Source organism: Centropristis striata, chromosome 22 (assembly GCF_030273125.1).
Source record: "Centropristis striata isolate RG_2023a ecotype Rhode Island chromosome 22, C.striata_1.0, whole genome shotgun sequence".
In the NCBI taxonomy this organism is placed as follows: Eukaryota; Metazoa; Chordata; class Actinopteri; order Perciformes; family Serranidae; genus Centropristis; species Centropristis striata.
In genome coordinates, this window is record NC_081538.1 from 16,926,087 (window position 1) to 16,941,919 (window position 15,833).

General features: G+C 40.2%; 1 protein-coding gene across 3 annotated transcripts in view; it reads right to left on the reverse strand.

Annotated features, from left to right (window-relative positions):
• Positions 1–10,184, reverse strand: part of ptprz1b (protein tyrosine phosphatase receptor type Z1b) — a 94,880-nt gene extending 84,696 nt beyond the window's left edge. For all 3 annotated transcript variants that reach the window (XM_059325500.1, XM_059325499.1, XM_059325498.1), the window contains exon 1: positions 10,016–10,184. In XM_059325500.1, coding sequence (XP_059181483.1) covers positions 10,016–10,079 — 64 coding nt within the window. In that variant the 5' untranslated portion in view covers positions 10,080–10,184. The remainder of the gene's footprint in view (positions 1–10,015) is intronic.
• Positions 10,185–15,833: the final 5,649 nt, after the last annotated feature.

Genomic DNA, 15,833 nt, shown 5'->3' on the forward strand with positions numbered 1-15,833 from the left:
CTCGACTGGAGAGACCACAGAGAGAGCATTGGCATTTTGTGGTTTCAGTAACTTAGTTTCACTCTTCCTATCCTTTTCACCTTTTGTCCCTTGGGATCCTGCCATCCTTTTTTTCTACCTTGTGCTGGTTATCCCTCGCTACTTCCTCAAGTCTATAATGTTGAATCTAAAGACAGATCATTATTTCACACTCTTAATGCAGAGCGACAACATTTTGACAGGGTCAAGGTGCTTGTTAGCAAGATGGTCATGAAGCTAAACAACCGAGGCCAAAGAGCTAAGGAGCTTCTGGAATTTGAGGGGTGCCACTTTTAAAATGTACAGTACTGTGCAAAAGTCTTAGGCAGGTGTGAAAGAATGCCTAGAAGAATTGATGGTTTGAAGGCAAAGGGTGGTCACACCAAATATTGATTTGTTCCTCTGTCATTGTGTTAATTGATAAAAATAAACTATTGATATTTCGATTTTTGAAAGAGTTACTTTACAGCATTTTTTCACACCTGACTTAAACGTTTGCACAGTACTGTAGAACAAAAAAGCGTGTAACACTAGGGATGCCTTGCACATGTAAGTCCCTTTAGATGGTGAAAGTCTGATTCAATGAGGGATAATTCAGCAAAAAAAAGTTACTATCCCAGCGTTGGCAACAACTCCCTACCAGTGTTGGAGGAAATAATCATATTCCATACTTAAGTAAAAGTACAAATACAACACTGTGAAATGACATTGTGGAAGACAGACTTATCACAAAAACAATAACACAGGAGCTCATAATTTCATAATCACATATCCATTCATATATAGCTCAATTTCTACTGATTGTGTTGAAATGCTCCACTGGAAAATCTATTCAGTATCAAGAATTAACTTGTTCTCTAGCCTTGAGAAGTGTATCTGTAAAGTTTGTAGCATGCTTGTTATCATGGGGTCACAGAAGCTCAAAAAGGTTCCAATTCAGACTCAAAGTAAAAAAAAACTTCTTAAACCATTCCTGCGGCACAATCCACTTCTCCACTGTTGATCCTCATGTCAAGTGTGTTTCAAACACTCATAGTTTTTCCACATCGTAGCTAAATACAAAATTTTCATGTCCTCATAGCTCCGGTGGTATTTGTTGATTTAGCAATCAGAAAGTGGAGAAGTGGAATATGCTGCAGAAGATGCTTGAGAAGTTTCTATGAAAGAGTTGATGCTTTTATATTGCTGGATGGTGTTAGAATAATCTGTGTGTCTGTGTCTTTGGGCGTGAGTCACTATCTGTATCTGTGTCACTATCTTTATATCAAGGCAGGAGTTGATGATTTGAAAGTTTGTTGCAGGTCAGGTCACAGACACGATGTACTAAGCAGAGAGATACATGACATCTCTGCTTAGTGACATGACCGTGTCCACATATTGAATAAACTGACAAATCAGCGGATTGAAAGGACGCCTCTTCTCAGGAGATCAACCTACATTTTTGAGTAAACATCTATTATAAAAATGGGTTCAGGGAAAATAGACTGTGTCCAGCCTTCATGAACTGACCAGCCTATGTCTTGTCAGGGAAGTGTGGATTAGACCCAGAGACTCTGTAACTGCACATTTCTTGACGTATTGTAATAAAGTGAAGTTAAACTGAGAACTCAGACGTCTCCTGCTAATCCTTTACCCATCAAACGATCGGCGCGGAGAAATAGGTGAGGATTTTGTGTTGGAGTCAGATCATTTAATTTTAAAGGTTTCCTCAATACTATTTCCCAACAAAAGTTTGTAGCATGCTTGTTATCATGGAGTCACAGAAGCTCAAACAGGTTCCAATTCAGACTCAAAGTCAGAAAAACTTCTTAAACCATTCCTGCGGCACAATCCACTTCTCCACTGTTGATCCTCATGTCAAGTGCGTTTCAAACACTCATAGTTTTTCCACATCGTAGCTAAATACAACATTCTCATGTCTTCATAGCTCCACTGGTATTTGTTGATTTAGCGATTAGACAGTGGAGAAGTGAAATACGCTGCAGAAGACGTTTGAGAAGTTTCTATGAAAGTGTTGATGCTTTTATATTGGCGCATGGTACTGATGATACTGGATGGTACTACTGTTGCTGTTCTCCGTGAAAAGTCTACATTTATTCATACTGAAAAGCTAGATTTGGAGTCAAGCTTTCTTTTAAGGGTCAAAGGTCAAGGTGATAAACTTGCTTATTTAATTTAATTTGACCAATATCTGCTTCATATCTATGTCTGCTCTGTTCAGTTTTGGTTTGTGTTACAACACTGAGCTTTCTGCTGTCCGATCCACTTCTACCTTTGAGACTTTGTACTTCCACCCATCACTGGCGATGATAGCAACCACAGTAACTACTGACAAAACTTTTGAGTGACAGAAGTGTTTCAGCGAGCTGAGTTCCCCGTTCAGGCTGCTCAGCATCAAAGAGACTCAGCTGTCCTCATGGCACAGGCCAGCTTTAAAATAACTGTGACCGCACGCTGCCACAGGAAGAGCAGACTGCAGCTAAGTGGATTAAAGAATAAGAGCACTTATGAATAAAATGCTTTAGATGGAGAGGCTGAAAAAGCAGCAAAGAGAGGGGAGAGACAGAGGGAAGGAAGGCAAAATATCACAGTAGAAAGCAGGCAATCAATTATTCAATGTAACATCTGTGGTTTTTAGCAATGCCAACACTGTGGTGACTATAATAGTGCAACACACTTCTACCAGAATACACTAATGTATCACAAAGCACATCAAACTAAGATTTGTGATAGCATTTAAATCCCATTCAAAGTAGGAAAAAATACAACTTTGAGCTCCATTCTGAGGAATTAATGATTTGTGTTATGAAATTACATACATCTGTATTATTTTATAATTAAACTTTTCTTTACGATATCTTCCAAATGTGTATGCCAAAAAAAAGAAAGAAAAAAGAAAATCTGATTATATTTTCCCCCCGCTAAAAGCCAGACAGTTAAGAAGGCTTTGGAAAATCTTTCTAACAAGATTTATTTCCCTCAGTGGAGATTTTTATTTGGCTGGTTTACAGAGCTTGACTGCATCAGGCTGTGTGTATGCGTGAGTGCATGTTTGTACGTTAGCGAACACATAATCTCATTTTAAGCATGGAGTTGAAGATAAAGGCACACTATTCTGACTCACATGTTATATACAGTCACAAAAAAGAGTTGAGAGTAGAAATAATTAAATAAATAGTGGAGGTTCATATGATATGAGTCAACACTTTGGCATGGGCTGTGTTAAGTCTGTGTTCGAGGGTCAGTATGGTGATATATGATGTTGGTACCAATGTTCTAGTCAAGTTAGAGGATATCATGATGTTTAAGAGTTGTACAAAATGTTGCTGATAATGCAGCAAGATCCTAATTAGTGTTGTATTCACCTTACTGTAAAATGAATTAAAACCAGCCCGCCAGCAGGACATCTGATTTTTCTGCCTTTTTTTCTTTTTCTTTCAGAGGCTGATGCAGGCTGTTTTAAGGCTATAGAGAAGATACTGATATCCCATGAAACTGAAGGTTTGAGGAATCCATGCCATGATATGTTGGGAAGCGGATGAAAAATTGACCGGTTGGACATTATGGGACATAGTGAAGCATGGAAATGGACTAAACATTAATGTTCTGATTCATGCCATCTATAGACAAGAAAAATTTATATAATATAAGCTTTAAGCTTCAAATACAAAAACCCTGTCATGGGAATTTTTTCCGTAAATTAGTTCTACTGATTAAGGGTGTTTCCACTACCGCCAAATACCCAGAATGAGGTGGGTCTCATTCGCCGAAACGCCCCTAATTTGAATACGAGATGTCCGGAGCGTTTTTTAGATGGGACTTTTTTTGTCCCTGTTGAAGAGCAGGACCGTTTTTCTCCCCTGAAAAAAGCCTGGTTGCTGATTGGATAGAACGCTAAGCAGGTTGTGACATATTACTTGACGCCACAACAACACGCTCCATTTATAAAAGCCAGCAAAGCAGTGTTGCCAACTTAGCAAGTTTGTTGCTATATTAAGCGAGACTTGGAGACTTTTGGAGACTCGTTCTTACTCTTCTTAACGAGCCGCCGGCACTCGCGGCTCGTTAAGTCGAAGCGGCACAGTCCTCCTTCAGCAGTCTTTCCCAGCTGCAGCTGGAGCCGGAGGGGATATTAACCCCTTAACGTCCAGTCTGCAAATTGCTAATAGGCTAACAGTTAGCTCTGTAGCAGAACAGTGTATGTGCTGCTGCTGCAGGAGGTGTTCACTTAGTGATCTCGGTTTGTTTACAACAAGCACCGGACACTCTGTGCACAGTTAGCGATGCCGGTTAATTCACGATCACTATGTTTATGATCAGCAGAGATGCTGTGCATAATTAGCCATGCTGCTTTGTTTATGATCAGCTGCTGACGTTGTGCGCAGTTAGAGACGGCGGCCACAGTTGCATCTCCCGTGTTAAATCCGTCACGATGATCGAAAACCATACGTTACCTCCGGAGTCTCGTAAATCCCTTTGGGGGCCTTTTTGTAATGGAGACACACAGAATGAGCGGACATTTGAGAGGACGTGGCCTGAGACTTTCCCAATGGCCACTCTTCCCCATAAAAGAAACACTGCTAATATAAGCTTTTTGAAAAATACCAAAACCCTGTCAAAGGATTTTTTCCCGTAAATTAGTTCTACTGATTTTGGTAGTTTACATATAGCTTTTCTAATGCCATCCCTCAAAATGCGTATAAAAATACATTCATGGAATCACTGCTTGAAATATTGGAATTGCTATTTGCAGGGGAAAAATAAGATTGGTAATTTCCTAGTTTCAGTTCTTAGAGATGTTTTTAACTGCTGAACTGCTACCCAACACACTGGATGCTTATTAATAAATTATAACCCTGTATAGGCTCATCTGAAATTTAGGATCAGCAATGTTTTGTCTTGTCCTCTACATGGACTGGTCTTTGCCTGCTATCAAGTTTAGCAGCAAGAATAATTTACTGTTACACTTCTAAGATAGTTTAATCCCTCCTGTAATTTACTACATACCTGACTCTCTGAACTCTCTACATATTTATGATATACATTCAGTATGCCATGTGCTCTAGAATTGGTGCCAGCATTTGTAGGAAATTACTATTACACCATCAGGCATCCTATTATGCCACCGGATAGAGCAACCCCTCTGGTTCATTCTTGAGTGCACTGGGTGGCCAGATGGTATCTCACAAGGAGAACATATGATCACTGAACTCACATTAACGATGACATAGTGTATGGTGGTATGTTGGCCGGTTATATTTACTCTATATGATGGTGGGGGTATATTAATCACTGGAGGAATTTCCTGATGATTTGTAGGAGTATTACAATTACTGACTTTGTGTGTACAGGCAGCCAGTAGAGTACACTGACAATGAATTGTGCCAACCTCCAGTATAGATCCTGTTGAGCTGTTTAACGATCAATAGCCTGCAGGCTGTTGTTTATTTCCATCTCACCAATCACCATCCACCACCAACAATCTATCAGTCCAACAATGCATTTGCCAGCACTTCTAATTCAAACACTGCACTCATTAAAAACAAATCTAAATAGGATTACTGAGGTGTTGAGAGCCATGCCACCGCATCAAAACTTCAGAACAACCTCACCAAACAAAGAATGGCAAGCAGCTTAAAACGACCCAAATTTACATTTACTGTTAGGCGGTGACCTCTGGTTGTCGTCATAATTACTACAGGAGCAAGGGAGGATGTCGGGTGAAGCATGTATAAAAAGACAAAGTCCGCATGAGTCAAACAGAGGAATTTCACCAAGGAGACTGCTGTTCTTGTCCTGTGTGTAGAGTTGTTCCGATTCCAATACCAGTATCGGAAATTGCTCCGACACTGCCGAAAAATTTGAGTTTTCAACGTTGTTCTGAGCTCCAAATTACGACTTTCAAGTTCTGACTTTGAGTGTAAATTAAACACACCGTACGGCGTTACAGTAAGAATGTGTTAGACCCACTGGCTTTCAAAATAAGAGCACATGGATGTGTTAGCAGAGTCCGCCACAGAATTTACAAGAAGACTGTCAAAATAAGATGCCTTAAATAAAACATAGAACAACCCTTATTCTCCTTTACAATAATTCTCTAAAATATGAAATGATTCAGATGGAATAGTGGCATTAGAGTGTGCAAGAGGCACCAAATTTAGGCTTTTAGGGCAAAAATGTTCTCCGGGGGCGTATGCCCCCAGAACCCCAGATTTATTTATTTAAGTTGCTGTTGCACTACTGCTTTGTATAGGGCTACTGTTTTATTTAAACATAACTGTAAAAATAAATGGCTTGAATCTGCTGTATGTATTCATGTTTTACAAAGAGTTTAACCTGAGCCAGGCCTCACAATAATAATCATATCACAGTCAGGCAGGTGTAGTATGATATTTTTTTTATAACATACTGGTATCGGATCGGCACTCAGTATCAGCCGATACCCACAGCACAAGTATCGGAATCGGTTCGGGAGGGAAAAAATGGTATACCTGTGTGAAACCAAAATTCAACAGTGAGTTTTTTTTTTACCTTATGTGATGTTGTAAAGTAGCGTCAGGTAACCTACTTATTTTAACCCAAACCATGATCTTTGTTACCTAAACATTAAATAGAACAGTCATATGTTTAAAACTGCACCAATGCGACTGCTTCACAACATTTAATACAACATTATACTGTATGTCGTTTTGGAGTCACTGGCAAATAACCTATTCTGTCATTTAGGTGTGAGAACATGTTGGAAATGCAGTCTGCCAGGAGTGTAGACACATCACTGCTAACAACAGGAAACAACCACAAAATGCGAGCAATTATGGGTAGAAGAGGTCAGATGCGGTTCTCTATGTGTGGAAAGCTGAGCAGAATGAAATGAGGTCTGGAGAGAAGAGCTGTGAGAGATACACCCATCATGCTGAGCTGAATCAGATTAGTTTTAAATCTCTACCGGCAGGATAACAGGATACTAAAACCCAAAGTTACAGGGGTTGCCAACACTTGTATTTACATATATTTAATGTCAAACTAGTGCATGAAAACTGGAATCTTTGCCTTCCTGCTGAACTGCACATATGGAACCACAGGCAGAAAGTGTGATAACCGCTGAGAAGTCAGATGTACAATGTTCTGTAGAGGCGACCGTGCTGTTGACAAGCATATGGCACAGTGAAGGGCTCCAGATAGAAGATTGTGTTAACTGGCAGAACTGCTTGGTCAAACAAGGCCAAAATGAGAGCACCCACAACATCACAGCCACTTGTATTTGTGTGTGTTTGTATGGAAGTGTGTGAGCAAGAGGCCGAGTGAGAAAGCGTGTTTGTGTGTGATTTTGACTGGTGTCCAGGCATATTGTGGGCCAGATGGCTGGAGGATGCTCTCTTTCCTTTCCCTAAAGGAAATTGTTTTTCTCGCTGTATGTATCTAAACAGCATATTTAACACAAACATTTTAAAAGAAGTGAACCAGCTTGCATCACAAGATTGTGTACAGTGCATGAAAACTGTGAATCAACACGCTTGACTGCAGCAACTTCAGAGCGCAGCCTAACTTCCACTCTGCAAAGGGATTTCTGAAAAGAGCATCAAGATGTCTGGAAGGAAGAAACAAACAAGACCTTTAGAATCTACCAGAAAAGAAACTGCACCCAGTGTGGTATCCAGGGATCACTTGATTCTCTCCGGTTAATAAATGAACAGCAGGTGGAGGAAGGAGTTAAAGCCACTGGCATTTACAGGCAATCTGATCATAATTCTGTGAAACAAGAGCAGTAGCAGTACCGCTGCTGTGATTAAAAATAACTGGTCAAAAGTAAGCGGAGGTCAAAGGAGCGACAGAGTTCACTCACCCCATCTATCACCATTTATCTATTTCTGCAGCAAGTTAGATTAAATGGGGGAAAAAAAGGTCTCATGGGCTCATCTGACCTAATCTGATCACACAAAATCTTATCAAACTGGAGCACGCAGGTTTGTGTTCGGGGCAAGAAAACATTTGGAAACCTCTCAACTCAGCTTCTTGAATTGGATGACATGAGATTCATCTCCTGCACTTTCCTAAAATAAACAAATTATGTTATAACAATAAGATAACCTTGTTAAAAATCAATGGTAAGCATTTTAGCATTTCTCAAAGGTTGAATCAAACTGTCAACCAAAGCTTTAATGAAGATTGGTGAATGCGGACAACCGGGGGTCCTTCAGAGGGTTTAATGGGGTCCTCCAGCAAATTTGGGAACTTTTTCATGTCAATTTTCAACTTTGGTGAAGAGGATTCATCCTTCTGTCTGGTCAAACACTACATAGAAGAGCTGATGATCACCTCCAACTACTCTGGATTTTTGGGGCCAATAATAATAGTAAAATCAGAGCATTTAAAAATCTATGATCGGCCAATATTCCTATATTAACACAACACTTTTGATGATGATCCCTTCAATTTGTTGTTTCAGTAATCATAACAATAAGCCAGATACTGAGTGGGACTTTTGAAAGCTTGATGAATCTACTTGTCAGGGCTCTCTGGTGGACAAACTATGTAATAGCAACAATTTTCAAACCTACCTCAGACAAATCTATAATTTCTATGCTGCAGTGTCTTGACATATCCAGGGATATAAACTAATAAAAGTCAATATATCAGCCGTGCTAATCAATTGGCCTGCCGGCTTCTACTGCCACTTTTCCTCCAATTTGATGATCTATGTCTGTGTCTTTTAATTAAGAGCATGAAGCAAGATCCAAATAGATAGATAATTGATCATATTTTTCAAAGTGTTTGATTAACACACCAATACTCCCACTGACAGAAAAGTAATTGCTCTCTAGGAGCACTAAAATTAAGCTTCCATTCTTTTACCTCTGACTTGCTGTCCAGTTTTTTAACTCGATTGAAGCCATGATGTATGCACCATGTTATGTTAAAACACTGCATTGATTAGGAGGGGGAAATAGTGTTGGAATGTTGAATGCTCAAAAACTGTCAATACCTGCTCCACTACCTTTGATGAAAGTTTGAAGATATGAATTATAGTATTACGGATCAGAGAACATGTTTCCTTACTCTTTGAGATTAGCAAACAAGAAAGAAAAAAGAAAAGAAAAAATGTTTTCCTTCCTCCAGTTACTAAAATCAGCACTAAGTCCTATCTTCTTCATTTCTTGAGCTAAGAGGATCTGTGCTTTGACAGATGCTGTGACTCATATCTGGAGCGAATGTTTTTAACAACCATAAGTTTACAAATGTACTCTCTAAACATACAGCCAACATGACTCATAAAAAAAAATCTATCAGGTTATTTCTGAAAAGTTTTGGATATGTGTTGCACTGATGGACTTACACAAGCAGAGCTACAGCAATACTCAGCATCCACAATAATATAATGCTTACCTTAAATTTGAACTTAGATACAAAGCAATAATTTAAGCTCAGTTGTTTTTCTCAATTTAAAAAAAATCATAGGTATGGTATTCTAAAATGACACACATGTCTTTCAACCCAAGTCAAGTTTCTGAAGGAAACCAGCAGCTGTTAAGGGATGAAGCTTTGGATTGAACGCTTCAATAAAATAAGTTCTTCAAATAGACGAAAGAAATCAGAACACAGAGCGTCCTCTCACTGCACGCCGTCACATTTCATTCATACTCCAACTTGCTTGTGTTTGGAGAAAGGGCTCAACATGTTCAAAGCATGACAAGAAAAAACCCCGCATGCACTGCAGAGGATTTACTTGAAACTAAAGATTTAGCGGTAACCTATATTGTAGGCTCCACGTCAGAAATGCATGCGCTGGAAAATGCCCGCGACGTGCAAAATTAAGCTTTCTTTGCCGCCGATTGCACATTTTTTAAAACAGACTGAAGTGTGTGGGGAATATCCAAGGGAATAAAACAGACGCACCGCTTAATCTTTGACAGCGTTCAAAACGTCCACAGCATCACATGTCAGCCACTGCTCTAGTAAATCAGGATTTTTTTTTTCACCCTAATTTCCAGTTTCTTACCTATTTGGCTGAAAAGGAGCAGCTGGGAGATGAGAATATCGGTCCTGTGAACTGCTGTCTCCATGGTCTCCGCGAGAGAATGACACGTAAAGAGGCAGAATGAGGGTTTATAAGGGGCTGGCGGCGGGTCGGGTGCGTAAAGATGCGCTACCAGCTCATCGTTCCTCCTCTGCTGCCTCTGTGCGGGGCGCCACGGCGAAATGCTCCGATCGGTTTGGCTCGGATCGGTGTGGTTCGGCTCGGTGCTGGCTCGTTGGCTGGTTGGTTGTTAACGGACGCGCACTCACGTATATCGCACTAAGACACGGGTTGTGTGTGCGCGCCGCCCACTGCCCTTAATGGAAATCACTGTATCACTCCTGTAATATTCTTATGGCATTACTAGAGGGACATGGTGTGTGTCTGCAGCAGGCACAGGAGATTTACAGGCTTTTATCTCATCCGCCAGCAGTGTGGGAATCATATGCTCCTATAGTGTCCCTGTGGCAGGAGTTTATAGTGAACTCTATGAGGGTAGAAAGCAAAGTTGTAGAGGAGAAAGGCATGTATGAAGACAAAATGTATCCACTCTTGGTCATACACGTACAGTAGTGTGTTTTGATTGGTTTGTCATTTTCCCATGCATTGCTGTTAAATGCTCCATACTGAGATGCACATAGGGCTGGGCATTATATTTTGGTACTATATCCATATAGTGATATGAGACTGGATTTTGTCATTAGAGCCTGACTGATAGACCTACTGGATATTTGGGGCCTGGGCTTATGCAGATGCATAAGTAAAATATTTCGATATCGGCAGATATAGTATATATACATGGTTAATGGACTGTACTTATGTAGCGCTTTTATCCAAATCGCTTTACACTAGTGATGCGCAGTATGGGTTTTTTTCCATCCGTGGGCCCTGCATTCATTTCAATTCAATTCAATTAAATTCAATTCAATTGGTTTTATTGGCATGACGTAACACTGTACATATTGCCAAAGCAAGCGTAAGAAAAAAAAAGTAAGGAAAGCAATATTTACAATAAATTATTACAATTCTATTATTCTTTTTAAAAAAAAAATGTTATTTAATAATTTGACACGCTCCATCCCGCCCGCCGCTATTAAATACATGTCGTGTAGATCTCTTGCTTGTGCTTATCACAGGAATTGCACTTCACAAAGCCAATGCTGCTGTCGTCTGCTGCACTAACTACCTCACAGAAATGGTCCCAAACATGAGATTTAGCAGCTTGGCCTTCTTTTTCTTTTAACTCTGTATTCTCCTGACAGTAATCTTTCCCTCACTTCTTCTTCCATCTTACCCACTTCTTTTCATTCTGGTTTGTTGTGGTGTTGTGCTTGGCGCTTTTGTTACAACAGTGGTCCTTCCTCATGTTCCTAATTTTATGTCTCCTTCCTCCTCTCTCCTTGCTTCGTTTCCTTGCATCTCTCTGTGAAAGCAAACAAGGCAAGTGAGGGAAACAAGAATGCATATAAGAGAACTGATAAAGGACCAGTGTTGTTAAGAAGTAGGCTGTATTCAACATATGACCCGCCTCACCCGCCCCGCCAATAAAGAGAACATTTCTTGACTCCGCCCAACCCGACCCGCGGATAACCAGCGAGACCCGCGGGTTACGGGTCGGCCTGCGCATCACGACTTTGCACAACAGACTGTGCTCATTCACCCATTGATGCACACATTCATACTGGTGTCCGAGGCTACCCTAAACGGTGCCACCTGCCACCATTGGGAATTCATTCACACACCAATGAACGCAGCATCGGGAGCCATTTGGGGTTCAGTATCTTGCCCAAGGATACTTTGACATGTAGGCTGCCATGGTCAGGGGTCGAACCACCCACCCTCCGCTCCTGGGCGACCACTCTACCAACTGGACCACAGCCGCCTCCGATACATGTATCGTTATGGTTACACTCCTATTTATGATATGACCTATCAGCAGAATGGTTTGTCATTTTATGTTCCAAAGAGCAAATATTACTTTTCTTGACACCAGCTGTATTTTGCTACAGTGACTTGAAGCTCCTGTCCCCTGTGTTGTCATGTCATTATGGGGTTGACATCACTGCAGGCCAATCCCCACTGGACGTGTTTTTCAGCATAGATTATATATGAATATATTATTATTATTATTATATTATATATATGATTATATATGAAACGTAGTCACTGTGACCCATTGTTTTGTGGACTGCACATTTGAAGCATTGAGTTCTGAGACGAAAGTTTACAGTTATTTAGCTGTACATAGTGATCCACTGTGATATCAGTAAATTTTTGCTTTCAGTCAGCCTGGTGAAGGCAGTTTAGCTAGCCACTGTCCACTGCAATTAGCTGTCTGTCCGCTGCTGACTGCCTCCATAGCGAGTAAGGAGAACTTCCCAGACAGACTGGGAGCCTTGATTAATCAATTGACATGCGGTAAATAAGTTTAAAACACATATACAGCAGGATATTTGTGTGATTTATAAGAACTGCCTATGCAAATTACGCTCCATTTAAAGTGACGGAAGACAGTCAATGTATTGGTGTGTACTGACGGATATATTGGTCGGGCTTCAATTTTATTCGTGTTGGACATCGTAATATCACAATATGGCATAAGTGCTCTCTCTTGCGGGTTTTTAAGGCTGCATTACAGTAAAGTGTCTGAGACAAGCTGTTCTATTCTTCACCTTTTTCTGCTTAGTCATTTCATTAAATTAATGATAATTATTTTCCATTAGTTATCTAAACATTTTTGAAAGTATAAATATTAAACCTTACAATATCACCTCAATATCGAAATCGAAAAATATAATAACATTTTCTTCATATTGCCCAGACAATCAGAATAACAAGTCCCTTCAGTTATAAATGACAGCAGTGACATTACAAAAAAAGTCTCATTTTACGGTTAAATTATATACAGACAGACATTAAGTCTCTCCCTTGGAATATCATGGTGACCCCCACCAAAGGTTTCATTTCAATACCTCACTAAGCTTGAAGGAAGAAACCTCACAAGTTTTTTGGATGTTGTATAAAATGGTGAAACAAAACATGAATGTGGATCTAACCAAGCCAGGACTGTCCCACAGCGGAATCAGCATGAGTGTATTTGCAATGGTGGTGAGATTTGGCAGCGGGTGGACTACGAGATTCCCATGAAGTACACAATGGCATAGTGCGGAGTGTGTGAGTGTGTGTGCCTTCAATGTCTTCAATGGTGCACAGACACACAGTTGTGTGAGCTTGTACATGTTTGTGAGGCGGAGACAGGCTTCAGTCACACAATAACATGCTGCTCTCATTACTCTGTGCGCATTAATTAGCATAAATTAAGAGAGATAATCCTCTTTAATTCAGGCGGGAGCCTTGTCTCACTTGTTGGACCAACATTTTTTCGGATGCTTGTTACAATATCCTCTCTGCCTCCGTGTTTCCGGGACATAAGCCTGTGTGTGTGTGTGTGTGTGTGTGTGTGTGAGAGTGAGAGAAAGAGAGAAAGAGAAACAGAGTGTGGCTTGTGGAAAAACAACATGTTGATTGCAGCATCAGTCTGTATAATTGCAGACAAAAATAGAGAGAACAGTGGGAAAAAATGAACGGCATTGGAGAAAATGCTCACTTATTGAGTCTTATATAACACATACACACAATTACAGACAAAACACACATTCATAACACACACAAACACACACACACACACACAGCTTTTTTTGAGCTAAAGCCGAATGATACAATGCAAGAGAAAAAATAAGGAAAAACCAAAACAACATCATCTCAACAGAATAACACATGTTCACACACTCAGAGTTACTGTTTCCTCTGACAGGTGTAACGACACAGATCACAGCATGCTGTCGCCTCCTGCAAAACATCCTGAGCCCTTCCAGATCCTACTGCTGCGAAAAGCTGATTCGGTTTTCACTGTGCACAGGCAGCTATGGATTATGGATTATGTGTTTGCTCTTTCTTTCCTCTCTCTGTCTGTCTGTGCATTCATATGATGAGTGAAGTAAGGTCAACAACTCAACAGGAGTTCATTTAGGTCATCCACTTTTAAGTATTTGGCCCTGCTCTGTCCACCCCACTTATAATCAGATTATCATGAAGCTTTGAGATAAGATGCAAACCATAGCTTCAGTACATAATTTTTTATGTGATGCTGGTTGCTCTTAATATTCCCTAAAATATAAGAACTAAACCAGGGTCAGGGTGAGTTCAAAGATGCAGTAGGTTTAAAGAGGGTGCTATGTTTCTATCCTAATTGTACCAGCATTAGGAGCAATGTTGTCAATCAACCAACTTCAGCACCAAACAAGATGAGATCAAAACCTAGTATATGGCTGACCCATAGACTGTATATAATGGATGTAGTGACCGTCACAACACCCATTGGTTTGTGGACTGCCTGTTGGAGGCATCAAGTTCAGCGTTACACTCGTCGCCATCTTGTTTCTGATATGGGGAGCAGACCATATCTGGACTGTGGAGGAGCGAGAGGGATCTGATCACTAACTCTGTACACCTCAACCTGACTGAGAGAAGCCGCTGCTATATCATGTTAGCATTAACTGGAGCATTAACTGGGATGTTCATTTTGGCTAGTAAAAAACAAAAACAAAATGTATGTCACTTAAGAAAAATGAGCAGTGACTCCTTAGAGTGTCTGTTAGTCCAACCAAACGCTGAACAGGACATTTTTACTGAACAAAACGTTCAAATAAACTGTCATTAAGTGAAAATACAGTGTAAGGGTCAAAGTTATGAGACCAAACCAGTAAACGCCCTTTTTTATATCTATATAACGTTATATATAACTTTATTGACACGTTGCCGTGGATACGCATTGTTCTGCTTCTCTCCTGATGATGGCTCACCTTGTTAGCCACCTGTCAATCAAAGGTAGCCACGCCCCAAATCATACGATTCTTGATCTTCTATTTTCTTCTAAAGCCATTATTTGAACTATTAACATGAAATTGTCTTGAAGAAGATTGTTTACTAGTGATTGAGACCATAGTGTTGTCCTAAAAAAATTCTGATTCTGAGTTTTCAAATTTTGCATTGAAATTAATGGACAGAAATGTTTTTGCAGCCAAACTTAGCACGCCCTGCTGGTTTTGGTAGAATGCAGCTGAAGGCACTTCCTGGTTTGCCTCCTTGAGCAGACCAGGAGGTTGCCGTGTTTGGTCAATGCGGTTTTTGTGATTTTGTGGGCAATGTGTTACAGGAATAGTTAATGGTAGTGTCTATGATTTGAATATTTTGGATATTAGTAGTCAGTATGCTTTTGTCCCAGTAATACAAACAAGTAATAATAAGCTAAATGATATAATAAGCCTTTTGCACCACTCTGTGCTTGGGCCCTGATAATGACCTTCATAACGAAATGAGTGGAGTAAAAGCACTGTCCTTATGAGGCCAATGACAACGTGTTTGAAAACAGGCGCATCCTGTGAACGTAGAAGAAGACAGCAGATGTAACACTTTCAAAATTAGCACCAGGCAGGGTAGTAGCAGGCTTGAAAAATGATGAAGTAAAGGCCCTTGTCAAAATATGGTCAGACGATTACATAACGCGGTTGCTAGTGGCTACACACAAAAACAACAAAGTATTTAGAGACAGAATGGTGGCTAATGGATTCAATCGCACAGCAGATCAATTCCACATAAAAGTGAAAACACTCCAACAATACATACACTTTGAAAAAGTGTCAGCACTTTCCTTCACACATTCTGTCCACTAGACGAAGGACATCGTCAACAGTCCACAGTGTGGAAGTAAACCAAACCAAAAAACACTTCAGTCCATTAG